We start from the raw sequence: 27,934 nt of genomic DNA, 5'->3' as shown, positions 1-27,934 counted from the left end.
CTCGGCGACGTCCACTTGTGCGGGCCAAGCAGATTCCTTAAGCTCCTAACAGTGCGCAAGACATCAGAGTTTGTGAGCTCCCAAATTGCCTCTGAGGCTGCCAAAACGCTTTTCTTATCTCCTTTAAACTGGGTTAACCTCCCCGCGGCTGTGAGCCGCTTTTCCTCTTGTGTTGCCCTGCTAGAAACGGAAAGATACATCAGAGATTCATTTAAAACCCCCCAATTTTTTCAATGCGGTCCCAGGCGGGATGCAAGGAGAAGAAACCCAATGAGCAATGCGGGAGAAGAGATGAATGTTGAAGGAGGGGATCCAGGCTGACCGGATCAGGGACCGCTCCACGTTGCGTGATGCGGAATTCCTTGGCTGGCGCCCTTAAAAAGGGACATGACAAATCGTCTGTTAATTTTGTGCTTTCTTAGGAAGTTCGAAATGCATTGGTCAAGGTGACATCTCAGGAAGTGAGATCTAGAAAGTATGCAAAATTAGCAATTGAAACCAAACAGCCTACTAAAGGAAACTCCATCACCTTCTGTCCATGTAAACAAGTCCTACTTTTAGGTAGCAGGGCTGATGCTCAGAAACATGGTTGCTTTTTTAATCCCTTATCTGACCAGAGGTTTCCTCCTTTCTGTGATGTTGTACATCAGGTGCTCTTCTCAGATTAGCTGCTTTCTACTGCAATTACAGCAAGCACAGGGGATGAAATGCTCTGAATTCTTGCCCTTCTCTCTTGACTCATGCAAAATTCCCAACGCGGGCCAACCCCATAGAGCTATTGCAGGGATCTGGGGCATCAGAGCTGCTGCTGGCTGGGTCAGAGGCAAGTGGAGGCAGGACCGGACTGTGGTCATAAATTGCAAAGAGGGAGATTCTACTTGGGCATAAGAGCAAAAAACCACCACAAGGATGGTGAAGTATTTAAGTAGGACCTTGAGGGATGGGGACTGTCTGGGGCAGCGTTACCAGAGCTGGCTGGACAAACCCTACCCCACCCCAAAACGTTGAGGAACGTGGTGTGAATTCAGTGCTGAGTGGAGGAGGTTGGGCTGGACACTGCCCTGGTCCCATCAGACCAGGGATTGTACATTGCTGGGACATCCAGTTTCTGCAGCAAGGAGAGAGGCATAACCAGGTGCTCTAGTAACAGCCCCAAAGAAATGTTTGATAATATCAGCGGGTCTATTGCTAGATCTGATATTAAAAGCTGTTTAGGTGCTTCTGGAAATGATTCTCTACCAAGCGAATAGTTCCAGCTAATTAAGAACCTGTTTCCAAAACCCCAGATAACACTTTGCAACTTAAACAGTTTTCCAGCGTGTTTGGAAGAGAAACAATTTTAAAGGAGCAGCTGCTGCTGTTTACCCATCTGAGCTGCTAGAATATTTATCGTATCTGCTCTTTTTTGTCCTTGCTGATGTGACTCAAGGAAATGAGCACCAAAGGTTGCTATGTGCAGGCTCATGTGTGGTGCCGAGGGTGATGTTGGTGAGGGGGTCATCTGGCCGTTGCTTGAGGAACTGTTGTCGCCTAGGATGCTAGGAAGGCTTCCGACCTACTCTTTCCATCCTTTGTAGGCCAACTGGGAAGACGACGGATTGAGCAGGGAGTGTGCAAGGTGGGTAGAAGACTAGTCAGACCACTGGGTTCAAAGGGTCTTTTCAGTCTAACTGGGTCTTCTCAGGCGTTGGTACCGGGACTGCTGCTCCTTAAAAATCTTCTTAAGTGGGTGGGAGGGAACGTTGGCTTGCAGGGGGTGTGCGGTAGCGGCTCTTTGGAACGTGGTTGGCCTGTTGGATGGCAAGACTGCCCTTCCGCGGGACCTCAACAGGCTGGAGAAATGGGCTGACAGGCACATCATGGAGTCTGACAATGGTAACTGCCAAACTCTGCTCCTGGAGCAGAATAACTATAATAAAAATTATGATAATTATGATAATGATAAACTAGGAGAACTGGGGCCTTTCAGCCTTGAGGAGAGCTCTGTGGTAATGACAGTCTTCATAAAAAGCTTGATGCAAGAGGCTGCGTTAGCCCACTGCTCGCTCCTATGAGCCTCCTTGAGCACGTGGCCGTGCCATCGCTTGCTGCAGGTTTGCGGCAGCTGCATCATGTGGTCTGACAAGAGCCCGGTGGAGCTTCGTTTCGCCTGGTAATGGCCTGAGGCATCTGTATGAGGCCTACTTTGGCGGGGTGATCCTGCCCCTCTGCTCAGCTCTGGGGAGGCCGCACCTGGAGTGCTGGGTGCAGTTCTGGGCTCCCGAGGACAAGAGGAACGTGGAGCTTCTAGAGAGAGACCAGCATAGGGCCATGAAGATGATTAAGGGACTGGAGCATGTATTGTAGGAGGAAAGACTGAGCGAGCGGGACCTGTTTTGTCTAGAAAAGAGAAGACTCAGAGGGGATCTGAGTTCCCTGACTCTCAGCTCCTGCCGGCGCCCTGGGCTCCGGCTCAGGCCAGCCGGCCTCCTGAGGCCCCCAAGGCCAGAGGAGCAGGGCCGGGGCCCTCGCCAGCTCCAGAGATGGTTTCGCCAAGAGCGGGAAAGCAGACAGCCCCACTGCAGCCCTCCTGCAAAGCAGCTGCCGGGAAAGGCAGCGGCGGAGGAGGCCGAGGAAGACCAGGCTCATCTCCCAGTGCGTGGAGGACAGATAGAAACTTTATTGTGCAGGGGGCAGGGCACCAGTGCCACAGCTGGCGGTGGGCACACGGCTCGTCCCGCAGGGCTGTCAGGGCCGCCTGTAGGGGTGGCGGGTCCGCTGGGCAAGGCGGGAGCGTCCTGGGCGTCGCTCCGGTCCTGGCCGCGCTGCCTGGGGGCTGCTCTCGGGAGCCGGGGAGCTGGAAGCCGACGCGGATTCCCCTCGGCTGCTGGCTGCGGAGCTCGCCGGGTCTGATGGCGAGCTCGAGGGTGTCGCAGAGGCGGAGGGCGACGCGTGTGTTTGCCGGCTTCTTGAGCTGGAGCCGGGAGCACGAGCAGAGCTGGGAGCTGCCGCCGCTTCTGTGCTGGTGCTGGCGGCATCGGGCGGCTGTGGCTGCACCCTGGGGGCTGTGAGGGCAGGGGGACAGTGAGCGGCACGGCCGCGAGACCCTGCCTGGCCCTGGCCCGAGGGATGAGCCCTGTGCCAACCGCCGGCTACGGCACTGGTCCCCTGCTCCCTGCAGAATAAATTCCCGCTGCCCTCCATGTGCAGGAAGATGAGCCGGGTCTTCCTCGGCCTCCTCCGCCGCTGCCTGTCGCGGCGGCTGCTCCAGCGGGGCTGTCCGCTCTGCGGCTCTTGGCGAGAGCTCTCTCAGCAAGGCTGGGCTGCCAGGGTCCATCCTCCTCCCCGGCCTTGGCTTCTTTGCTTCTGCCCACAGGGTGCTCCTGGCTGGGGCTTTGCGCTTGGAGGCCATGGCTGAGGAGCACCTGCCGGGCCAGCACAGGGTTACCGTCTGCCCCAAGGCCCGGGCAGAGCAGAGCAGGAGCCCAGAGACACAGAACTGTCCTTCCCCCATGTCCCGCTGGCCTGCACCTCCCTCTGCCCTCTCCTATACCCCATGGCCCCTGCCACGAGGGAGCGAGGCCAAGGCTGGGCGGGAAGCAGCACCTCTCTGCCAGCCACCCTTGCTCCAAACCATCTTGTCCCTGTCCCTCTGCCTGGCGGCGGCCCGAGCCCCACTGCCCCCTCTTTTTAGAGGGTTCTGGGATTCTGTGATACCTCCATCTAGCGAGGATTATTTTGGTTCTTCTGTTTGTGCCTTACTGAGGCAGTGCTGAGCAAACGCCAGCTGTGCCCGCAACACAGTATTTGGAAACCAGAACAAATTTCCCCCACATCTTGCCTGGCTGCAACTGCAGTTTCCAGGAGCCTCTCAATAAGCTGTTCCCACTGCACCACCAGAAGCTAAACCATAAGCTGCCTCAGAGGTCAGCTTGGCTACCATGAAAATACCCCCAAAATCTGCAACAGAGCAAGCTTTATTGCAAAAGACTCCTGCTTCTCCTTCACGTTGCTGTCTTCCCACTGCCATCTGTTCTGAGGACAAAAATAAGTACGTGTGTTGTCTCGGCGAGGTGTGCTGAGCTCAGGAAGTCCTGACGCGGGCCTTGCCCGGGCTCTGGAACCCTGATTCAGTGCATGCCCTGCTGCCGTTTAATGACCATCATCTGCTGGCAGGACCTAAAGGAAGCTGCTCCTTCAAAAGAGCTGCTGGGTGTAGGATTTGTCTCCTCTGATTTTAATTATCCCCAGGTTTGGCACCGGTGTGGAGGCACCTTTCAACTCCAATGGAGAGAGGGATGCCATCGCAGTGTGGTTTCTTGCAAGGATTTTTGCTCCTCATGCTGCCCCAAATTGAAAAGTTGAGGTGAAGAGAGCCTCACCTTGACAGCTGGTGCAAACCAAGGGGAGGAAAGCGTGTGGACCTTCACGTCTCCCTCTTCCCTTGGTGCACCTTCTCACTCCCATGTCCTTCTCCATGCAGGAGGAATGACCATAGGGCAATGGCCACAGGAATGAGCAGCACCAGCCTCTTCCTCGGCAGAATGAGTCTTCTGGGAGGGAGATTATCTGAGGGCTGCTCTGTACCCATTAAGCACCTGGGACATGATGGGTGTTACTCAGTGCTCGGTGGAAGTGGTATGGAAGAGTTAGGCCATGCATTAGTTTTTACATGTCTCATGGCCTCAAGAAGAACATCCATGAAGTGAAAAGTGGGGAAAATACATTGTGTTTTGCATGAGTAGCCTGCAGAAGTCATTGCCCTGCATTACCTGAAAGTGGGAAGGAGAATGTTAGAGAAGCTTGGACGTCATTGTGAGCTTCTCTCTATAGATCTGCTTCGGGATCTTCAGATGGTGCCTTGAAATACTTGCCTTTTCCCTTGCCACAAGAAAGTTTCTGCTGTTATTTGTGTTACGAGTGGGATGGTGATAGCAGCCGGTGTCTGATCAGTACCACGGGTTGTGTTTGTGGTGTGTGCGAGATGGACGTGTGGGGGTCTAGGCCAGGTCTGCGGGAGCGTTGCAGCAGCTGGGGGAACTCCATCTCCCAGCGTCTCGCATAGCCATTTCATATGGGATGCAACCAAAGCATGAGGCTGGCTGCATGCAGGCCTGAGATTTGCGATCTTTAGTTTTGGATCCTCTTGCCTTTGGGCATCGTTTCAGATTTTAGATGCTTGCTTTCTTTTCCTTAGAGAGGAAGTCTTAGAATATGCAGCATATTTGAGCCTCTGTGACTTTGGTGACAGTTTGGGTGATTTTTTTTTTCTTTGTCAGGATATTTTTAATTGTACATTTGGAGCACAAAAAACACCTGATTCCTGTTGACAGCAGAGAAGCATCGATTCAAAGGATTTTTGGTTGATTCAGAGAACAAATATTCTCACAGAAACCCACGTGGCAAAGAAAACAAGCACTGGGTTGGGAATGGCCCTTGATAGCATGAAGGAGGGTATAAGCGTATAAGGTGAGGCATAATGTGTATTTTACATATATAATATATATACACATATATATATACATATATATATATATATAAGGTGCCGTGCTTCTTGCCTGTGGAGATGTGGTAGGTCCAGGTTTGTTGAGTAGGCCGTGCCATGAGCAGATCCCGCTCTCTGTCAGCAAAGTGCCGCCCTTGGAATTCACACATGCTGTACGCCGACAGGACTCGCTGTTCACAAAGTAGCTGTGAAATTCCCACCTATATATAATTTCCTGATCTACTTGGAACTGCTAAGTATGGCCAAAGCCCATCTCTCTGCTGAAAGCAAAGAGGACACAGGAAAAGGAGATTGTCCAAGAGCTCCCAGGCTTCCGAGTGGCCTGGTCTGAAGGCTTTTGCTGGGGCAGCCCTGGAGAGCAAAATGTGGGTCCAACAGTGAGTGACTCCTCTGCGTGCTCTGCAGAAGAAACCTCCCGTGGTTTCAACCCAAGCAGTGTCACAAGTAGGTCTGAGCGGTGCTGCTGGGCTGTCATGCTCCCAGAACTAATATTGCTGCTGTTTGTGCTGCTGGGTTTATGAGGCTGTAGCAGGAGATAATTTGGGAGAATTGTCTGAGGAGGGAACGTGAGATTTGCCTCCCTGCGTAGCTTCATTTCTTTATCGTGGCGTCGCACAGAGCTTGCGACGTCTCTCTGCTTTGCTGCATCCCAGCAAGTTGAAGGCTGGGTGGCCTCATGGGGTGATGATGGCAGGGAAGGTGGTGACCTTCAGGCTGACCTTTAGATTCCAACTCCGTGGCACCCAGGGGAAGGTTTGTGGATCATTAGCGTTGAGCTGGGTGTCTCCCGGGCCTATCGGGTTTGAGCATTTGCTTTTCTCAGACTCCATAGGGAAACCTTTCTGTGTCATGTCCTCCATGGAGGACCTGGGGAGAAGTGCCAAGACTTAGACAAGGCAGAGGGGAGCTCCTTGGCGGATGGGGGAATCCAAATGGCCGCGTGGTGTCACTTCTGTCCCTGGGCACTGGGTCGCACGGCTGGTGCCATGTCCCTGCTGGGATCCGCGGAAGTGCTGAGCCCGCAGCCACATGGCGGTGGCGCCACCAAGGATCCCGGGTGGTCGCACACGGAGGAGCTGGCAGCTCTAATGCCAGGGCTCAGCACGGGCAGCGGTGCCGTGAGGACAGCACGTGCCTTAGTCCGCGCCGCGCGGCCTCCACATGAGGCTTAAGAGCCCCCTCCCCCTGCTCCCAGGATCCTTGCCGAGCTGCAGGGGAAGGGCAGACGGAGGAGCCTTCCTCCCGCCATCCTCTTCCACCCCCGTGCCGTCCAAGTAGCTGGTTTCCACCTCCCAGCCGCAAGGCGCCGTCGTGACGCGTCGGGCGGGCGACAACCGTCAGCGTCTGTGCTCGGGCCTCACAGTCGCGTGGGCTGGAGTGCGCCGGCCCGCTCGGGCAGCCTGGCAGGAGCAGGGCCGCAGTGTGAAATGGGATTAGGGAAACTCGTGCGGATTGGAGTCGCAAGGAAGCCGCCCCAAGGCAGCTGGAGGGATGGGGACAGCCGTGGTGTGTGGTCCCAGCCCGTGGCAAGCGCAAGATAGTGAAGCTCAGCAGCAGCCTGGTCGCTCTCTCGTGCTGTCGCAGGGCACTACGTGGTGGCTGTTCTCCTCTGCTGACCTTGTCTGGAGAGGACTTTCCCATCTTTTTTCTCTACATATTCATAAAATTAGGTAGATCTCACTGCTAAAACTTTCTTACTACGTTGGCACCTTCAATACACACCATCACTGGTGGGATCTGTCAGAGCTCTGCCACAAACACCCCAGGGATGTGGGAAGTCGTCCATAGGCCCTCTGAACACCTAGGACAGCATCCTGAGATGGAGGAATGACAAATACGGAGAGGAGAATTTCAGATTTCATTCCAAAAACTGTGTTTCTAAGTGATGGTTAGAGATCCTTAACCCAAATGATGGTTGTGTAAAGCAGCTCAGCTTCACTTCTATGCGGACAAGTACAAACCACCAGCGACAGTAATGTGGTTTTGCTTACATCTCCCAAAATCCCCAGCTTTGTGCAGCCCATTAACCCCAGGTTGAGATATGATGAGAGTCTACTGCTTCCACTGGAGTGCAATGTCAAGTAGAAGATACATTTTGACCAATATTTGCCAAAACCTTAATGCCAATTCTGTTAAAGAGGTGAAAAGGAAGGCTCATGGGAGCTAGCAGCAGCTGAATTCATGGGGAGATGCAGGAGCTTGCAAAAACTTGCCAAGGAATTGGCTGCTCTGATGATGGAGCCGAATGACAGCCGTAACAGTTAGGCTTGTCTTTACCCTTCCAGTTGGCCAGAAAATGTTGATTTTTTCAATCTAAAGTCCAGCTGCAACGAGCTCTGATCCAAGGAGCCAGATCCGGGCAGGTTGGAGAAGCTCCTTCCAAAGCTGCCGAGGGCCCTGCAGCCCCCCTGCCCACTCACTGTGTTGCTCAAGCTTTTGCTTGGATAGCAGGCAAGGTGATGGAGGGATTGCAAGGCATGGGCATGGAAAGATGCTGATATCTATAATTTGGGAAGGAAAATTGCTCATCTGTCTCTGTTCTACATTGGTGTTTCCAGAATGTTTCTGAGCCTTTTTCTTTAATAGATTATTGATCTGTGCAGAAGCATGGAAGATTATGAGAGTTTATTTTTTTCAAGCTTATTTGATTTATCCTGTAAAGGGAGCTTGTTTAATTAAAATATTTCTACCGCTGAAATCAAGGCTCTCAATCTTGCAGCTTGGACTGGGATATAAGTGCTTTTTTAGAAACAGCAGTTGTTTAATAGGGTCAAACAACTTTGCTTGCAGCAATGAAAGCATCCACATTTCTAGGAATACATGTGTTCCAGGATAAAAATCCTTGCAGGGGCTAAAAAAGAATGCATAGATCTAGCCCATAATGAAGAGAGAAAGGAAGGAAAAAGATAAAAACGGTGGGAATCGCAGGTTATTCATGGGATGCATGCAACTGAAGAGCTGCCTTTGGAGCATCTCCAGCGTTGAGTTGGAAAGGGGCAGATGATTGGTACAAATGGTCCATCACAGCTATGGTCTCCAGGGTGCCTGGGAATCCTGCTCTGAGTGTCCGTATGGCAGTGCTGGTGGCTCGGGCTGGAATTCCTTGGGGTCGTGCAGAGGAAACTTCCCAGGGATGTGGACCCCTGTGCCAAACAGCCAGGGGAGCCTGCAGGTGACCTCCTGCTCCCTCCACAGCAGGAGAACGTGGGCCTGGGAGTGAAGCTGCCCAAGAGACTTATTTTCTTCTGATTTGCAAGGGAGCGGCTGCTGCTTGAGACATTATAGCGAGCAATCAGCTCGAATCTGCTTTTATCAGATGCTGAAAATTACAGCTTGGTTGGCAGGATATTTTAGTCAACACTAGTGTCTATGAAAAAACAAGCTTTAGATTAAATAAGACTTTTCTGATAAACTTAGGAGAAAAAAAGTTGGTTTTTCTTTTTCCTTTTCTTACTTGGAAAAACACAAAAAATATTTTATTCCTTTTCTGCATGAAACAGCAGTGGGTCCAGGAGAAATATTTGACATTGTGGTTTGGCCAGGTTGCATAAAGGAGTGTGACACATGGTGGTCCAAGGTGGTGGCCACGCAGACCTGGTCCCCACCAGATCCAATGTGTGGTGGTGCCTCCTGGGTGGTAGCACAGCCTGATCCATATGCAGGTGTTGTTTGGAGGTCCCCCTGCACCTGTTAACCTTGGCAGAGAAATACATCCTGATAACGTGGGCTCTTGGAGATAAGGCTGCCTGGCAGGCTGATGAATCTGGTTAGGGAGTAGCACATCACCAAGTAAATTACAGTGCGTGGCCAGATCGATTCCAACAAAAATGAACCATATATTACTTCTTTATCGATGGGGATGAATAGACTCTTGTGCTGTTGGATTTCAGTGCTGGGTGCCAAATGGCATCATGAGTTTTTTACCTCGAGGTGTCGGTGTAGAGATAGGGTTTCTCCAAGAGTGGTTCCTCAGTGGTGCTAATACAGCTGTGGGAAGTGGGTCAGGGCATCAAGGTGAGTGTGGTGGCCACCAGCCAGTCTCCAGGTGCATGTGGAAGCAGATGGAAGGTAAGGATAGGGCAGAGGACAGTCACCACATCCGTCTCCCTCCTGCATAGTTAAAAGATGGTCTTCACAGCATGGTCTGTGCAAGCTTTAACAAGGGGGGTCAGCTCCTTAACCACTTCTAGTTAAACCCGAGGTCACCTTGGCTGCAGAGGCCTGGAGCTGTGTTTTGATTTAACTCTGAAAACTTCCATTATTTGCTCTTAGACATCCCCTGGAAAGGACCAACAGCTGGACAGGTAGAGGTATGGGATGGCTTAGCACATGGTGGCACTTTTGGTGCTTGTCCAGTCGCTTAAAGTTGTGGAGCTTGTTCAGCCAGCTGAGAGCTTCACGGACATGATCTTGAGGAATCGCACACCTGCAACGCTCCAAGCTGCTATGACCTCACATGGCAGGATATATCCTGTACAGGCCCATGAGTCAGGTTTTGTATGTTCACATTTGTCATGTCTTCAACCTTTATCTTTTTAAGTTTCTGATTATGATGACTTTTCCTTCACTGTCTGTCTGCCACAAGCCATGTCACCCCTCTTAGATCCACTGAGCTCCACGTGCTGATCTTCTGGCAGAGCGTGTTGTAGATGGGACGTAGATGAGACCCTCCTTCCTGGCAGGGACTTCACCAGTTTCATCAGTAGTCCAGGCAGCTTTATAAGGAAGACAGTAGGAAAACAGGCAAACACAAACTTGTCCTCCTTGGGACAGCCACAGCTAATCTTTGGAAAACAGACCAAAAACTCTTCTTGCTTAATGCTGTTGGCAGTATTTCTTTGGGAACAGAAAATCTTCTTAATTCTTCATCCATTTGGCTTCAGCCTCTTGGAACTGAACTAGTAGTTAATTTGGTTCTGGCTTGAAGATAAGAAAGGAAGACATTGCAAGGCTCAGCAAAATGGGCTGCGGCGGAAAAAGAGCATTTTTGTGATCTTCGGTCTTCCTCACGTGGACCTCCTCTTTCTCTTGCTCTTTTGTGGCGCTTTGGTTTTTGATTCCTCACTTTTCTTGAGCTACACTCCTGCATTTTCTACCACAAGAGCATGGTCAGGTGCCCCTTGCAGATGTTTCATACTGCCAAGTTGAACTCCTGGGAGGAAGAGCCATGCTAGAAGAGTCCCCAGACAGCACTGGCCTTGCGCCTTGTCAGACCTCCTCCCGTTTTGCTTTCAGAATTTACATAATTTCTCCCATTTCTTTGTAAAGACGCTCAATCTATTCATCTATACAACGTGAGAGGTTGCTTTAGCTGCATGTGTTTACAGCAGAAAGGGATGGCTGGTTAATGGTCAAGGTGTTAATGTAGAAGGAGAATGATGACTGGTAGCCGGTACTCTGAAGAAATAAAACATACAGTTGGAAATAGCCATGAGGCCGAATGAGTATCAGAGCAGCTGTCCAGTGAGGGGTGCCTTTGCACTGTGCAAGGATGTGAAATCAGGGCTGTGTCTTCTCTGAACACAAGCGCAGAGGCCGACGTGATAAGGGGGACCTTGTTGGGTCTGGGTGGATGGACCCAACAACTTTGCAGTGTCAGGGAGACCTCCCTCGGTCTCTTCGAGTTGGCCTTTGCTCAAAGGGCATCTTAAAGTAACCTTGGAAATTATGTTTTGCCCTAAGCAGGCCTAGGGAACACAGGAACTTGCTGTACACGAAAGCTCTGGGCTTCTCTGCGGGCGTTGCAGCCTGGAGGAGCGTGGTCCAGCACGGCCCACAGCACGGGCTTGTCCTAAAGCATCCAGAGCTCCTGCATCAGACTAACGGGCTCATCCCGCAGCCTCACGGAGCCCACGCAGAGCCGCAGACGGCTGGAAAAGGCAACTCGTGTAGGGATCGTGGGGCCACGGAGCACCCGAACGGGCGGGTTCCCCACAGCCCCCTCGCTTTGCACAGATGTTCTCTCTCCCGCAGCTGATTTTAGTGCAGAATTGCAGAGACAGACTCGGCGGTTAAATAGGCCATTTCCAGCAAGCTGGATGCTCACCCGCTGCCTTGGGAATCCATCCCGTGGCTATTAGGCAAGCCAAGAGCATCCAAGTGCTCTCCTGAATGGGCTCCTGCTTTTATTTATTTTTACTTTTTTTTTACCTAATGAACTGGAAGGAAATATGTTGAGTGGGGTGAGATGGCTATATATACTCTCCAAAAGCACCAGTTTCCAAATTTTGGACAGCTGTGTCCCCTTTTTTTAGAAGCCCCTTCACACAGCCCACGTAGGCACTCGGAGCTTGGGTGCATTTGAAAATATGCTCGTTTGCTTGCAAAACAGTTTTAGTCCTCCAGCTTGGAAGTGTTCTTGCGATTGGAAAAGATTTTTTTTTTTTTTTCGCTGAGAAAATATAGACGGGCTCTTCCTGTCGCCAAGCAGCTGTGCTAATTTTGGAGATGGGTGGAAATGGGGTATGGAGAAGGGGGATAAAAGAAAGTTCCAGAGGAGAGTGGCTCAGCACTAGGCAAAGTGGGGGCAAAGCGGTGGGCAAGGAGAGGAGCATCCGTGTTTCAAGGTGCTTGGCTGCTGCTGCCCAAGTATCTCTGCGGAACGAGGTGCCTCATCCCCAGCAAGGAACTGCTTAACTTGGCGGAGGAGAAGCTGCTAGTCTAGGACACTAAGTCAGGAGCGTTTGACGCAGGGAATAAGGTGCAAATTGGTTGAAGGGGATAATTAATAGATGAGAAGAGGCTGGTGGCTGCGGAGCACATCACTCCCATGTGCGCTTGAACGCTGTATTTAAAAGTAGAAATAACCTGAGTGGTTTTCAGCTGGGCTGATCTGCGGGTGGCGTTGGCTCTGATACTCCTGGCCACGAAATTGACCAGTTGGCAACTGAATTCAGTCCGCCGGGGCATGCGTGGTCCAGTTGATTCCTTCCAGAAAGTCAAAGGAGCTCCAGGTTTTGTGTAATCACCTTCGTTGGGCAAAAAGCTGCCGCTGGAAACATGGGCATCCTGTCTTCAATTGCTCGAGTTTCCTTGCAAGCTCTGCGCTTGGGCTGAGGCTCACAACGTGCAGCCCAAGGCCACAGCCCTGCTGACGTGGTGGCAGACAGCCAGCTGGGTTCCAGCAACGCTGTCTGCGGGACTGATCGGCAGCTGTGTGTGTATTACATATACGTAGAGGGGCGGAGGTATATCTAAACCTCGGAAACAGCGCCCTGATAAATGCAGTTAGCAAATGCAGACGTGCAGGTAGCACACGCAAGCAGCGGCGGCTTGCAGGCGCTCGTGCTGCTTGCTGCGAGCTGGTGCTCTGTGTGAGTGACGCCGGGCTCGGGTTCTACTTGAGGCAAGCTGTCCCCAGCGTCACTGGCACTGTGTCTGCGCTCCTGTCACCTCCGGTTACCTGGAGCTGCCATCACTGTCCCTGCAGCTCCTGCCTGCTGCTGGCAATGCCACCGAGGCCCGAGCGCCATCCGTGCTGGAGCGTCACCCCGAGGGATGGTTGTCCAGCATCCCCTGCCTTTGGGGCGTTGATTGATGCCCCGCGGCATCACACAACCGCATTGGCCCTCTCATGAGCGGACAATCGCTGTCCTGCGAAGCCCATGTGGCCTTGGCCACGTTGGTGTGGCCTTCTGGTGCACACAGGCACTGCCAGTTAGATACCAGCCTTTTTTCTACCTTCCCTTGAGCCCTTTGTGGTCTCCTGGAGACCCAAGCGGTGAAACATCTGGAGTATTGTGCCCAGTTCTGGGCTCCACAGTACAAGAGGGATGTGGAGCTGCTGGAGAGAGTCCAGTGCAGGGCCACAAGGATGGTCAGGGGCCTGGAACATCTGCCCTATGAGGAGAGGCTGAGGGAGCTGGGCCTGTTCAGCCTGGAGAAGAGAAGGCTGAGAGGGGACCTGAGCAGTGTCTAGAAGTACCTCAAGGGAGGCAGTGAGGAGGATGGTGCTGGCCTCTTTTCACTGGTGGCCACTGATAGAACTAGAGGAAACGGCCAGAAACTGAAACACCAGAAGTTCCACAGGAACTTAAGGAAAAATTTCTTGACAGTGAGGGTGACAGAGCCCTGGAACAGGCTGCCCAGAGAGGTTGTGGGGTCTCCTTCTCTGGAGATCTTCAAAACCCGCTAGGACGCAGTCCTGTGCCACGTGCTCTAGGTGACCCTGCGTGTGCAGGGGGTTGGACTAGATGACCTCTAGAGGTCCCTTCCAACCTTCAGCATTCTATGATTCTATGAAACGAAGCTGCTTTGGCTTCGTGCTGGTCGCAAAGGGGCCATGGTGGCCAGGGAAGTATTCTGTGCCCGTGCTTGCTCATGCCATTGTGCCAGGCGCTCCGCTGAAACGCAGCATTTCCTCACGGTCGACTCCAATCACATCACGGCTTCCTCACTGCTTCAGCCTCTTAGAAGAGGTGAGGCCCAAGACAGAGGTAAAACAAGGTCCTCGGCTATTTACTAGCTATGCCCGAGGTAAAAATACCTTTTATGAGCACGCTGGCTTAGGCCAGGGTATAGGTTGGGCTGATTTATCCTTCTCGCCATTTGTGACTGTCGCGAGGACGTGTCCCCTTGGCACGGCCTGGCCTGGCAAGCGGCTCCTGCTCGGCTGGTTCTGACAGGGCATGTGGTACCTGCAGACTGCAGGGACGTGATCTGAGCCGCTTCCCCAGGCCGCTGCTGCGATAATGGGCTAAAACGGACGGGAAGAAAGCATTAGCTGGGAAGCAGCTTCCAGGGAGCCGCGCGAATTAGCAGCAGCGTTCAGCTGAGGACACAGGAGGAGCGGGGCAGGCAGGTGAGAGAGCAGCTTTGATGAGATCCGTGGAAAAGGGCTGGGAAAGGCCGTGATGGAGCTTCTCGGAGACGCTGGTGAGAAGAGCTGGGCTGCGACGCGGCAGTACGCTGCGCGGGCTGCCTTGGTGGAAGGCCTCTCCGTAGAGCTCTTCACGGCCAGGACACCGCGGTGCTTCCGTCTCTGGAAACCTCTGAGGCCTGGACATTGGCGGTGCCTTAGGAGAGCCCTGTCACAAGGGAGCAGGAAAGATACCAGGACAGTCCCTAAACCAGAGGCTTCCTGCGAGCGGCGCCATGAGATATCCCAAACTGGGGCCCCAAGAAATGATTTTAGGAGGTTCTTGCTGTTAGGCTGGATCTTGATTCAGATACCAGAAGTGTTTTCCACATATTCCAGTCGGCCATCTGTCATAGCACGGAGCCCTGGGCTGTGCTTGTCAGCACGTAGCTGCGATATTCCTGCGAGAGGCATCTGAGAGCTGGGATGCGGCGGGGAGGACACTCCTACCTCAGGCCGCGCATCTTGCAGCATGCAGGTCCCATCCTAGCGTTTTAATAGATATTGTTTTGGCTGCGTAAAGCAAAAACAGCTGGACCACATCCTCGAGACGGTGTCAGGAGGGACAGCTCGCAGGACTGCAGACCCCACCAGTGCTTTGGCCAGAGCGGAGACCCTCAGACCTTGAACTCGCTGCACAGAGGTTCAAGCGACACTAGCGCTTGCCGAGGAGGCTGCGAAAATCTGACAGTCGTGAGGGGATTCAGTGTTTGATTAACTTGCCAAGTGACAACGTTGACCAAAATTATGCAGGAAGCCTTCTCATTTAGTTACTTACCGTTTTATGTGTTCCCCATTATCGAATTAGGCCGATTGCAGGGCAGGGCCCGCTGGAGGTTGGCTAGCATTGCTTTGGCCACTCGCCAGCAAGTGGAAACCCTCAGCATGAGCAGGATGGGGTGCTCAGCCCCGACGTGTGCACCCCGTGGGCGCAGCGACAAAAAGGAGCATGAGGAGCTCCGAAGCCTTCGGCCTCAAGGCTTCGGCGTGAGAATGAGGCTCTTGTCCTGGGCTGCACCTCCTGCTCTGGCTCTGGTGGCATCTCTGCAAACTGCAGCTCTGCAAAGCTTGTCCTGGTTGTCCTACCTGTGCTCTCCTGGCCCCTGTCTCACATCCATTTGATATGTCCTTCCATCAGTGTTATGCTTTTTGGGGGTGCCCAGGAGACAGTTAAGGATAAACGTAGCCCTCCCGCTGCACCAGTGCCTGTAGTGTCACTGTCCTGTGCAGGGAACATGGGTGTTTCATGAAGCAGCATGAGTTCTTCGCCCAGTAACGTGGCCCCTTGTGCCCTGCATCTTCCTCATTCCTCCCATACCCCTGCCCTTCCCACATCTTGTCCGCTGTTCTCTGTCGTGTGGTCGCTCTTGTGTTGGAAATGAACCCAAATTTCCTTTTGGGATCTGCTTTTTGGGATTGTGCTGGGAGCGATGGGAGGCTTCTGCCTGGGGCTGTTGACTGCAGCTTTGATCACAGTGTTCTCTGTGACCTGGTAGTCTCCCCAGAATAACCCTGTGAAGGTGTTGACCATATGGACATGTTACAACTGCTGGCACAACCACACAGAAAACGTCCTGGAAGGAGAAACCCCCACGGGTTGGCTGTGCCATGTGGCGCTGGCCACCCTGCAGAGCCATGGGGGAAGGTGGCCAGAGCTGCAAGGTACCCGTGAGAGCCCCAGGACTGCGGAGAAGAGCCCTGGAGACCCCAAGAAGGTATTCGAGGGGCTTTCCACACACTGGTTTCCTTGTCAAAGCAGCAGTGCCTGCCTGATGCAGACTCCAGCATTGGGGCAGCCGCCAATCCTTCACGGAGCGTGCAAGGGAAGTGTGCGGAGCTGTCGGAAGCGCCGCCGTGCGCAGCGGTGCCTGCAGCAACCGTTGCCTTATCGCATGTTTCCTTATGCCACTCGCGCTGGGCACGGCTGAAGCCGGGCATCATTCTCAGCTGCTCCGATGTGGTGCATCAACAGGGCCCCCGGGCACCCCTGGTGCACGAGGCCCCGGCATGCGCAAGCCGCCAGCTGCTGTTGGCATCCAGCTCATGAGCTGGTTCAGCTCCTTGCCCCGGGAAGAGCTCCCAAAGCATGTGGCCGTGGGTGAGGGTTCGGGAGCACCATGCTGAAAGGTACCTAGAGGTACCTGACTCCTGTAGACTGCAAATACCTCCAAGGATCAGGCCCGAGTGCCAGATTTTCAACATCTTTAAGCGGGCCGGTTCAGACAGATGCCTAAGTGCCTTTGCCCTAAGCTCCTTACCTACTTACCTCCCTGGCCAGGAGAAGACAATTAGTTCATGTGTGTTCCGCAGTTTGCCAATGTAAAGCACTAAATACATCCTAATTATTATTATCTTTGTCGGATCTGGTTAATCTTTCAGCGGGTTTAGAGCAGCCAGCCCATCATCTGGTCATCCAACATTTGTATTTTTCTCAGGGGCAGCTTAATCTTGTTGGCTGTCACCACTGAAATCCCAGGGGCCCCCTCAGCTCCCTGGTGCCCAAGGGCTTCAACCCTTGGCCAAGCGGGCTTGCAAACTGCAGAGCATCAAGCCCCATCCCTGGCATTCCCGGCCTCTGGAGTCTTCTGCTGGCTTTGTGCCCAAGAGCCTAAATTTCCCCCAAAGCCCCCCAGAAGCGACAGGTTTTCGTTACGATTCAGTGGCGAGATGAATCTCCTGGGATGTGTTTGTCACCAACGTCAAGGCAGAGATGGTTTGTTTTATTAAAGCACTTTTTTTATATACTTCTGTGCCTCAAGTAAGGCAGCTGGCAATGCGTAAACTCTTCCTTAGGTCTGAATTGGGAGCAGCAAATTTCCAAGTGAGATAAAAGTTCAGAAGAGCTGCTGTAAAGCTGATCTGTTTGAAAGAGCAGAGTTGGTCTCCCTGGAGCAGAGGTGCTGTGGGACCCTATGGGGCAGCGAGAGACGGGTCATTTGTCACCTGCCAGCATGGGGTGGTTGGCAGAGGACCATGTTCAGTGCCTCAAACCCAGCGTCTTTACCGAGCTCATGAGTTTTGGTAGCAAGGAGAGTTATGCAGGTCATCCTTAGCTCTTGAGGGTGCTCCTGAAGATGAGGCCCAAGAGGTGGGAGCGGGAAAGGGGTTGGAGGAAACATCCTCCCGGCGGTGGCTGGGTGCTCCTAGGTGCTGCCCCATCTGCCCAGGGTGTCCGCTGCTTTGGCTGGCCCTGATGGCCCAGGATTCGCCTCGGGGCGTTCCTGCTCCCTCATGTGCGGGGAGCTGGAAGTGTCGGCAACGGGGCGTTCGCTGCAGCAAGCGCAGAAACACGAGGACGGATGTTCCGCTTCCGCCCGGCCGCGTTCCGAACGGCCGCGTCGCTGCGTGCGGTGTCCATTGCTGCCTGGGGAAGCCGGAGGGAGCCCTTTGCAGCCTAGGGAAAAAATAATGTATTCGCTCATTAGCGGCTTCCTGCTGTTAGCAGCCGTGCACACGTATTGATTTTCCGTGGGGGCTCGGGGTAACGCACAGCGGGGCAGGGGACAGAGCTCCCGGTGAGCTTGGGGACCCCGCTCGTGCGCCCTGTCGCTCGTGGCCTCGCAGGAGCTTCCCGGGGATGCTGAGGGGCTCGAGCCTGTTCCTTTTTCCTTTTTGCAAAGGGCTGGAAAGCCGTGGGGTGCCAGGTGAGATGCCAGCTTCTCGCATCTTCCGTGGGCCTTCAAAGGGCACCGGTGACTCCATGCGACGCATCGCGAAGGCCGCGTGCCCGGCTGCAGGGAGAGCGGGGCCCGTCGCAGCGGATCGGAGAGCGGCTGCCCCGGCAGCGGGGCTGGCAGCGCTGTTCCCGAAGCAAAGCAGGAAGGATAAAGCACAGGCCTGACAGATCCCTTCCTAGGTTGTCCGGCCCCTCTCGCAGCCGCAGGAGGCTGCGCTCCAACTCAACCTGCGGCCTTCCCGCTCCTAAAGTTCCGTCTCCTGCTCATACTGGAGGTTTTCTGCTGACTGTTACAGGCAAGTGGCATTTCCAAGTGTAGCTCGAGATGCTTTTTGGCAGGGCTATATTTAGCCCAGATCCTTCCCTCCTGCAGCTCCCAGTGTGTCCCATGAAGAGCCGAGCTGTCACATCCGAGCGAGCAGGATGGCGATGGGGGAGCCGCCGAGACTAGCAGAGCCGCCAAGAAAAGCAGCCTTGGAGCCACAGCTAAGAGGAAACCAAGGGCAGTGCTCGGGCTGGGCTATGGTCTGAGTGCTCTGGTGGGTGTTCAAGGCCCTCCGTGGAGACGACAGGCAGAGCCTGGCTGTCCCTGCTCCCTCCCTTTGCCGCTTGCATCAGAGCAGGAGCTCTGGCGAAAGAAAATGGGATTCCTGGAAGAAAGCTGAAACACCGTACATTTCCATGAGGAAGGGATTCAATTTGTGTCGTGCAATTGCATTTTCTTCTGCAGCCTGAAATAATTACACAGCAGAGCGGGGCGAGGAGATCTGACTCAGGAGCCAAGCGATGAGAGTAGAGGCTGAAAGAAGACAAATGCAATCATTAAGATACAATGGGCTGTACGTGCCCCTTAATTACTCTCTCTCTTTGATTAAGCAGTAATTAAATATAGCCATGCTGAAAGGTTTGGGGTTTTTATGCTCCAACAAGGCCCTAATGTGTTGCTGAGATGTACCTATGAAGAGCAAGGGGAGGCTCCTTGCAGGGGGCAGGTCGCGGGCATCCGGGCTCACCAGGGCTTGCCCAAGAAGGCTCTCTGCTGGTTTGCTCCCTGCTCTGCTTTGCAAGGAGCAGAGGCTGTCGTGTACCTGACAGGGAGCCCGGAAATGTCCGTGGGAAAGTGGGCAAACACTTTCAGCAACCAAATATCTCCAGCACCTTGCAAAAACTTAGAGATTCTCCTGATGTACCTCAGGAGAAGAGTGGAGGAGGAGCAGGAGGACATCCGAGGGCTGCAGGCCCTTGGAGTGAGTGCCTGAGCAGTGTCCAAGTGATCTCAGAGGAAGAAGTCCCTCAGTTCCTGCTAAAACGGATCAATCCCTAGGTCTGACCCAAAAGATGGAGATCAGTTGAACCGTGAGCACGTGAGCAAAGCACAGAGCCAGGAACTAGTGATGTTTCTTAGGGACAAGTGACGTTTCTTAGGGACACCAAGAACCTCAGCAGGCCTGGTGGGATGTCTCATTTCTGCCCGTGGCATTTTCGATGCTGCAGAGGAGAATAAAGAACCAAAACTGATGCTAAGTTAAGCTCAAACAACTCCAGCAATTGGGATGTTGCCTTTGCCCAGGCGGCATATTCAGGTTTTGAATATGCCACTTGCCACTTACTCCACTCATATGATAGTTGTCCCCTTTCCTGAGCTTCCCATTATACAAGGTCAAGTACCATATCCACTACTGGTTATGCCCGGGAGCATGGGCTTTTGGTGGCCCTCACCTTCCAGGTGGAAGCCCAAGGAAGTCACCTCCACGGCCTCCTTTCCAGTCCAATCCCGTGAGAGGCCGCCTTTCCCAAAGGATGAAAAGCTCCTTTGGGAACAGCGGGCCAGTCCCTGCCTGTTTCTTGGGTAAGTTTGCCACCCTGAGCTTTCTGAAGCTACCAAACAGGAGCCTGAGCTGAGTGGCTTTGAACATTTGGCTATTAGCAAAAAGGAGGAAAAAAAAGAAAAAAAAGAGAGAGAAGAGCAGGTTTTAAATCACGAAACATCAGAAGTGAAGCAAATGTCAAGCCCCCCCTATTCCTGGACATTCCTGCATAGGTAAAAATAGCCCTTTCATGACTCGAGGGGAAAAGAGCTTCTGATCTCTTAACACAGAGCTCCCTCCCTGTCCCTGCAGGCTTTCTGCCACTTACAGCCCCACTTGCAGGCTGCTTTTTCCAGGTCATAAAATGATGGCTCTTGCTGAGAATTTCACCAGGCGAGATTGTCCTGTTCTCTTCTGCACAGCGTGTACTTTGGGTAATGTCTCAGGGAATTTTTTTTGTTACTTGCATACCCACTATTTTCTGATAACCCAGAAAAAAAATAAAGAACTTTAAGTATTATGATTATGTTATTAAACCTTTATTGTATGGAGGAAAACAAATCAGAGCAAAAGAGAAGCTGTGTGAAGTCAGCGAAGTGGTAAGCTATTGCAGTAACCTGCCTTCCTTGTTTAATTTCCTTTAAACCAAAATACCTGAAAGACTGGAAATTAAAAGCATCTGTGATGCTGGGGAGGGTGTTATGGGAGAGGGTTTAAAATAGCTGTGAGCCAGCCCTGGCCTTGCTGGTGGGGAAGCTGCTGAGCTTCTGGGGGTTGAAGGCTGCTGGAGTGGACTAGGGTACAGGTACTTTTGAGCTGGATGGTTGCTCTCTTCTAGCCACTTTTTGAAAGCCGTTTGCAGCTCCCTAAAAGGTGCAATAGAGGTTTTAAAGAACTGCATGAGAGAAGAGACAGGAGCGTGTAGGCTCTGGAGAGAGCCTGCTCCAAGGCTTTCCAACTGCTTTTGCCCTCCAATGCTCTGCTGGGGAGACACATGCAGAGGGGCAGGTTGTCCATCTTCAGAAGATGTCTCCAGTAGATGGATGAGACAAGAGAGAGGCAGCTAGCTCAGCCTAGGGGCTGCCCTGCACTTCCAAAGCTGGGTTAAATGGCTTTCCCATGAAGAGATGGCTTGGGGAGATGTCACTGATGCCCCCGGGTAGTTGCTGCTCCTCAGGGTCTCCACCTGGAAAAGTTCAGCTTGACCAGGCCCCTAGGTGCCAAAGTTTGCAAGGTGGTAGAAGGGGAGGCAGTGGAGCAGGCACTGTGTGCTTAGGCCCTGGTGATGCAGAGTTAGGCTTGGCTTTTCTTGCTGACTTCCCTTTGGGAAGAAATAGGGCTGGGTTTGTTGGTGGAAGAAGGAATGGGACTCCAAGGAAGAGCGATTTCTAGAGGAGACTTGGGAAGAGCAGAGGGGCTCCTAGCTGGTTCACGGCATGGGGAAGGATCCGGTAACGCTGTGGTGAGGGCCAGGAAAGGCAGTGCCTGCGGAGCTAGGAGGAGAAGTCTCTGTGGCTGTGATGGTTTGCGGCAAGGATGGGTCCCTGGCACACCGGGCACGAGCCACGGGGCTGGCAGGGCTGCCAGGAGAGCTGCAGTGTCTCTAGCGCTGGGGCCTCTCCAGAAGTCAGAGACGTGCCCTTGTCTTTAGCCAAGAACCCCTTCATGGTTGGGCTTTTAGTGGTACCAACACTTCTTCCAAACTCGCGTTTGCTTTTCCATGTGCAGAAGCATCAGGCCTAGCCCATAAATCTTTATCTTGGTAGTCGTGCTGCTGTGATTGCTTGCTCTGCCCTTGCTTGTGGACACAGCCTGTCACAATGCTGCAGAGGTGCTTTCTGAAATACAGACCTCTTCTGAGGAAGCTCGGACAGGTTTATCACCCAGCCTGGTGATAAATATCCATTCACGTGCTGCACGTGTGCCTCCTCCTGCCAGGGCTCGGCAAGATAAACTGTTCTGCGTGGTAACAGCTGCTTCCCTTCAGTCCATAGCTCTCTCCAGCAGGTTTGCACAGACACATCGGTGATAAGATGAGATGCAGCTTGGTACCAGTTCCAGCTAGAGGTTAAAACGGAGGGCAATGGCATGAGTGGGACAGTCGGTGACCAAGCTGTGAGTTGTTGCAGGTGGGGGTTGCTCTTCCAGGCAGCAGCTGTGACAGGAGGCAGAGCAAGGGGAGCTCTGCTGTGTTCATGGGCCTGGGCGTTGTGGAGATGCCCTCGGAGCCCATGAGCAGCTGCACACAGGATCCAGCTCATCCGTGGAGCTGCCGAACACGTCCTTGCGGTGGCTGCGTTGCGCCCACGAGGGCTGCACGGCGATGGCTCGGGCAGGCATAACCCGTGTGGAAGGGGCAGCGCTTTGGCAGCGAGTCCAGGCTGTCCTGCTGAGCAGCCCCTTCCCAGGGTAGCCCGAGGAAACCCAGGGTTTGTTCCTTTATGCCTTCCATCGTTTTGGAAATGTAATTTTGAAGGCATTCTGCTAGGCTTCGCTCTTCCCCTTCAGCTCCCAAAGAGCAGAGCCCGGTGCCCCTCTGTGGGGAGCCATCACCTGGCTGGGGAAGCCCACAGGGTGCTGCCATCTCCTTGCTGAAAGCTGCCCATGCTGAAGTGGATGCCAGATTCACTACGTGCCCTGCAGCGTGGAAAAGTCTATCTCTCCTTGGAAAACCTGAAGGGGCTGAGGATCAGGCTCTAAGCCTCTCTTGAGTTTAAGAGGCCTTTTTTGGCAGGTACTGCCTGGTTGTCCTTTCGTGCAACACAGGCAGGAGCATTGTGGTCTGTGGGGTGTTCTGAAAACCCCGTGCCTGAGATGAGGAGACTACATGAAAACTAAGTTGTTGCCTTTGCCATGCAGAAGGCTGGAGCAGAGGTGAAGAAAACCGCTGCTGTGCAAAGTTTCACTTTTTAAATGATACAGACTCCACAAAAAGCTCCTGAGATCTTAGAGAAGACCCTGAGCCCAGGCTCCTTGGAGCAGCAGCGTGATGTTCTCCTTCCCTAGGACTCCTTGTGAAGCTCCGTATCTCTCCCTAGAAAGCATCTGGGAACACTGCGATTGCTCACAAGGCAGAAGAGAGGGAGGAAGGTCAGCTCAAGACATGCAAAGAGCCATCCCATGGGAATTGCTCCTGGGGATGCACTAGCTGGTTCAGTTTGTGCCCAACAGCTCCCTTTGCAATGCAAGGATGCCAGGAGGATCCAAGGAGATGCAGGAGGGAAGGGTTTCCTGGCCGGAGGAAGAACCTGGGCTGAGGAGCTGGTGCTGCCCCTGCCCTGGTGAAAGACCAGGGAGTTCCAGTGCTCCGGGAGCTCCGTGTCCCCAGGACACCCTTATGCTGTGGTGGCCAAGCTTTACTGTCCTCTCAGAGCAGCCTAATGCCTTTCTAGGCCCTCTGCCCCACTGAGGGCACCTGCATTTCTTTGAAAGCAATCTACATTTCCAAAAAATAAACCTTCTTTTGGGTTAAAATTACCGAGAGCTCCGAGTACCTGAATTTCCTACAATGTTCCTGAGCTTGGGGAAAGTGGCTGCTTTTTGCAGGAACAGCTGTAGGGATGCAAGAGCATCTTCTGAGAGCTCAGCAGCTGGCCGGCACCATGCTGCCTGAAAGACTCTTTTTAATGCATTTTTGCTGAGATGGGTAGTAATTTCTCCCTGACTGCATTTTCTTGATGTGAATTTGCTGCTCTTCTGCAGCACTTCTCTGCAGTTGAGACACCAGGATGTAGGCAGTGGGATGTGTGCCCGCTCAGTCAAAAAAAGTTGGTTATTCTTGGCTATGTCTGCTAGCCTGAAACAGCCTGAAACTCAATGCAGGACCCAGTTGCTCACTCTTTACCATCCTCAGCTTGTCAAGGTGCTCTGGGAAAGGACTTCGACATGTTAGTCTGTCTCTGATGACTGTGTCCAAGCTGAACCATGAGCTGGAGATCCTCTCCCCAGCTAGAAGACCCTTCTCAGGAGCTTGCTGCTTCTTGTAGTCTTTTTGGACCACCAAGGAGAGCATCCCTGAGCCCCCAGATCCCCTTGGGGAGGGCACGCGCGTTGCCTCATCCTCAACTGCACATCGACCACGAGACAACTAGGACCGTTACCATTCCAAGCAAGGTCCAAACGACATGGTTTCCCCCTCATCTTGGGGCCTCCCTTTCTGCAGGATGCACAGGGAACCCCTTGGGCAGCCTGCTGCTGTAGGTGCTCTCCTAACAAGGTGCTTTGGCAAGTTTGGCAGCCCGCAGAGGGATGTGCACCAGCACGGGGAGATAAGAAGGCGGCAGCCTTTGGCGTGCCCGTCCATCCGGCCCCGCATCCGGAGCACTCGTGTCGCCATGGTAACTCCCTCGATTCCGACACGTTATTTTTATTCCCGGTTCCTGCCGCGCCATCAGTCTCCTGGGGGCCGGAGCACATCCCTCGCCACGGGAAGGGGGTTATAATCACGCTAACAAACTTGGCCGTGCAGCAGGAGCTAATGGATCTTCTGGACCAGGCGCCATCCTCCACAGCGCTCATGGCTCCGCAGCGGAGTGACGGCAGCCAGGCATTCCCATGGGGCTTGATCCCCATGGCATCCCTGGGCTCCCAGCGTGGGGGACAGCACTCCAGGGCTCCCGCGGTCAGCACGGGGAGCAGGAGCTGGGGATGTTACGCACATGACAAAGGAGTTTCGTTTATTCTCCCAACTCAAAGTGTTGTTGCCTCCAACTCCTGTTCTTCTGAGAATGCCCCAGTCCTGTTCACCCAGTGCCCAGCTTAGGTGGCCTTCCAGAATTTTTGAAAAATCCCTAGGATGGGCTTTTTCTGCCCAGCAAGTGCTCAAACTTACTGTGCTGCAGTGGGAGAAGCCATCAGTTTCCCAGAGGAGAAACCCTGAGCGGGAGTCCAGGGTGCTGACACAGATGTCACCACCTAGGTGCTCTGATGGGCTGCCGTCAAAGTGAAACATGTAAAAAGCCAAGGTAAACCTCAGCACATAATCAAAGTCTTAGAAATAAGGCAATGGGAGGAAATCCTTCAGGCTGTCCTGCCTCAACTGCTGGTGGTAGGATCCTGTAGTAGGTCCCTCTTTGCGTCATTTATGCAATGAGCTGAGAGCTGCGGGGCAAGTCGTGTGTGGAAGAGACATTATTTTGGGATGCAGGACTTACTGCAAAGAGCTGAGCAGGAGCTGTAAACCGCGGGCACCACACCTAGGCAAGCAGCAGGGCCCAGGTGACCCAAGGGCTCCGTTCACACATATTTGCGGCAAGGATGAGGAGCTGTGGGGGAAGCAGTACTTGGAGGAGCTGCATGGGGTGTTGCATGTTCTTTTGTGGCCTTTGGAGCATCCAGCACAGAAGATGGTCACTTGGGCTTGTGACAACAGCAGCGGGGTGTCAGCCGCCCGGGCACCGTGGGGTTGGCAGGAGGTGTAAAGCAGGTAACACAACCCTGCGTTGTCCTCCTTAATGAAACACGAAGCCAAGGAGAGCCTCGGCAAAGCCCTGCTGGCGCCCCCGGAGGCAGCCAGAGCAGGTGAGGGCCGCACTGACACAGCCAGCCGGCTGCACGCCGGAGCTTGCGGAGGCCGAGGGATTAAGGAAAGAAACCGCTGATCGGCCACGTTGCTTTCGGTCCTTCCTCCAGCATCTGCTCTCTTGACCTTAAAGGCATCGCGGTGCTCTTGGCGCGGTTGGCACCAAGCAGGACTTGCTCGTGTGGCTTTGTTTGAGCAGGAGTCCCCAGCTTTGACAATGTTTGGGCTAACCCGAACTCAGCCCCAAGTGGAAGATGTGGCCTCTTCTCCTCCTTGAGGGGATGGGAGAAGGTTTTTCCAAGGGCCATGCAGGGACAAGCAGTTCCTCCAGGAGCTGAAGCCTCTCAAAGATACGAGGGCAGCCAAGGTGTGTTGCCAAAAATCCCTTGTGGCTGTTGCCAAAAATCCTTGGCCCTGCTGGGTGTGGGGGAGGAAGCTTGTGGGAAGCTTGAATGGATGGGGACGAGACGTCCCTGGTGTGTAGCAGGAGGTCCTCCTTCCTCTGAGCCCCAGAGGAGGCAAGAGGCCCCTGGGCCCTGTTGTACGAAGCCTCCCAATCTGAGGCTGACATTTCCCTTCCTCTGTTTTGCAGAAAAACGAGTGGCTCTGCTTGAACTGCCAAACTCAGAGGCTGCTAGAGGGGAGCCTGGGGGACCCTGCCCCAATGCCACTGCCTGCCCCGAAGCAACCGCCGACGGGCTCCCCACGCCACCAACCGCCAGGAAGCGGCCAGCAGCAGAGAGCCGCGGAGCCGGCCGCCCCCTCCGACAGGTACCCGTCGCCCGCCAGGAATCTCAGGACTCCGGAGCAGAGCAGGACCCCGGGGGCTGCCCCGGAGAAGAAGCCGCCGGCTCCCGCAGAGGACAAGGCGCTGCCCAAGCTTCCCGCCGAGCCTCCCAAAGGCGCGGAGAGCGCGACGCCAAAGGGGAAGAGCGCAGCCGCGAAAGCCGAGGCGGAGAGCAAGGAGAGCCGGGCGCCCGGCGAGGCGCCCAGGGCCAAGGAGCAGGAGGTGAGTGCCAGGGTCATGCCCTCGGAGGCGGCAGCGGAGAGCCCCGGGGTGCCGGGGCTGCTCCACGCTTGGAGGAGCTTTGCCCGGGTTTGGCCTCACCCTGCGGTCGCCTCGGGGCATCACGTGCTGGGCAGGGCTGATTGCAGGTGAATCTTCATTCAGGTGCCTGGGGTTTACTGCAAAGCAGAATGAAAACTGTTTAATCGAAATGGTTCAGCCTGCAAAAAAAAAAGAAAAAGCTTTTTAGGAGGCAGAACACCTCTGGTTCAGAATTGCTAAGGATTTCAAATGCTAGATAGGAGCCCGCTCATTTTTATTATGAGGACGTGAATTTGGGCATGAGGCAATAACTCAGTCTTCTGCCTCTTGTTTTAAAAGGATAAGGGGCATTGGAGCCTTGTCAGGAAATGAAAAATTTGTTTCCATCAAAGCATTTTTTGCTTCTCTTGCAGGAGAGGGTATTTTTGTGAGCTCTTTGTTCCTCCCACCTTTTTTTCTCTTTAATTCAATGCTTTCTGGGGAAACGCTCAAGATGCAGCGGAGGCTGGAGGCGAAGGCCTGGGCAGAGACCCCACGCCGATGTTTGCTGACTCTGCTTGAATTGAGTAACGCCCTGGGTGTCTCCCTGGTGCTGCGTTACCTTCACCTGTGCTCGAAGCAGCTCCGAGTGCTGCACTCACCTAGTTGTAACATCAGTTAAACCAACGTGCTGGTTTGTTTGTGCTGGTTTATTTGTGCTGGCGTCTCACAAGGATCCTGGCACTGCCTTGCCCTGCAAACCCACCTTAAGAATCGTCAATCACGGAAATTAAATTTCATTAAGAGGCCGCGGAGCCCAGCGGATGCTGCCAGTGAAGCTGCTGTGCTCGTGGTGTTCCCGAGGCTTTGCCAGGCTGTCCAGGGGGATGCACAGGAATCGAGATCTCCAGCCTCTCACCTTCCTGGGCATCAAGCCCGCGCCCTTCCCAAATCCAGCCTCATTGCGGGTGCTCCCCAATTCTCTTGAACGGTTAAAAGCTCAGCGCTGCCTCCCTGCTTGCTGCAAAGCTCCCCGAGCCCTGGGGGCAGCGCAGCGCCCCAAGGGGATTTTTCACATGGCCTTTTGGTGCTTTGTGGGCGCTGGGGAGAACAAGGTAGGGCTTCTGGAGAGGTGCCCTCTGACCATAGTCCTCTCCAGCCCTGATGCTCCTTCCAAAAGCAGCTGCCTCCACACAGAAGGTCCTTGCTCCACCATAGGCCATGGTGGCCTCGACGCAGGCCTGGCTATGCCGGCGAACGTGCGCAGCGCGGGTGCTACTCCCCAAAGCAGGGATGGGCATCCCGAAGGGATCCTGACCCTGCAGGTCTTGGCGTGGCGCCCACGGCAGCACTCGGGTTCTGCTGGCCGGTGCCGGTGCAAGAGCAAGTGTGAAGCCCCGCGCCTCAAACTCCTCTGCCCGCTTCAGGGCTTGGAGCCATAAATATGCCAAGGTTTTCAGCTGCGTTTGGAGTTGTACAAGTCTCTAAACAGGTGGATAGTCAAAAATCAATATTACCAGCAGACAACCTTTTAGTATTAATTATAAGCGGAGTTAACGC

General features: G+C 53.8%; 1 protein-coding gene across 1 annotated transcript in view; it reads left to right on the top strand.

Annotated features, from left to right (window-relative positions):
• The window catches only part of BSN (bassoon presynaptic cytomatrix protein), an 84,559-nt gene that overhangs the window by 41,587 nt on the left and 15,038 nt on the right, over window positions 1–27,934 (top strand). Inside the window, exon 5 of the mRNA XM_088526842.1 lies at window positions 25,940–26,360. Coding sequence (XP_088382968.1) covers window positions 25,940–26,360 — 421 coding nt within the window. The remainder of the gene's footprint in view (window positions 1–25,939; window positions 26,361–27,934) is intronic.

The sequence above is a fragment of the Tinamus guttatus genome, unplaced genomic scaffold (assembly GCF_059628265.1).
Source record: "Tinamus guttatus ecotype Peru unplaced genomic scaffold, ASM5962826v1 Tinamus_guttatus_pri_ptg000026l, whole genome shotgun sequence".
In the NCBI taxonomy this organism is placed as follows: Eukaryota; Metazoa; Chordata; class Aves; order Tinamiformes; family Tinamidae; genus Tinamus; species Tinamus guttatus.
Note: the sequence above shows the minus strand (reverse complement) of the source record. Positions and strands in the feature narration are given on the sequence as shown.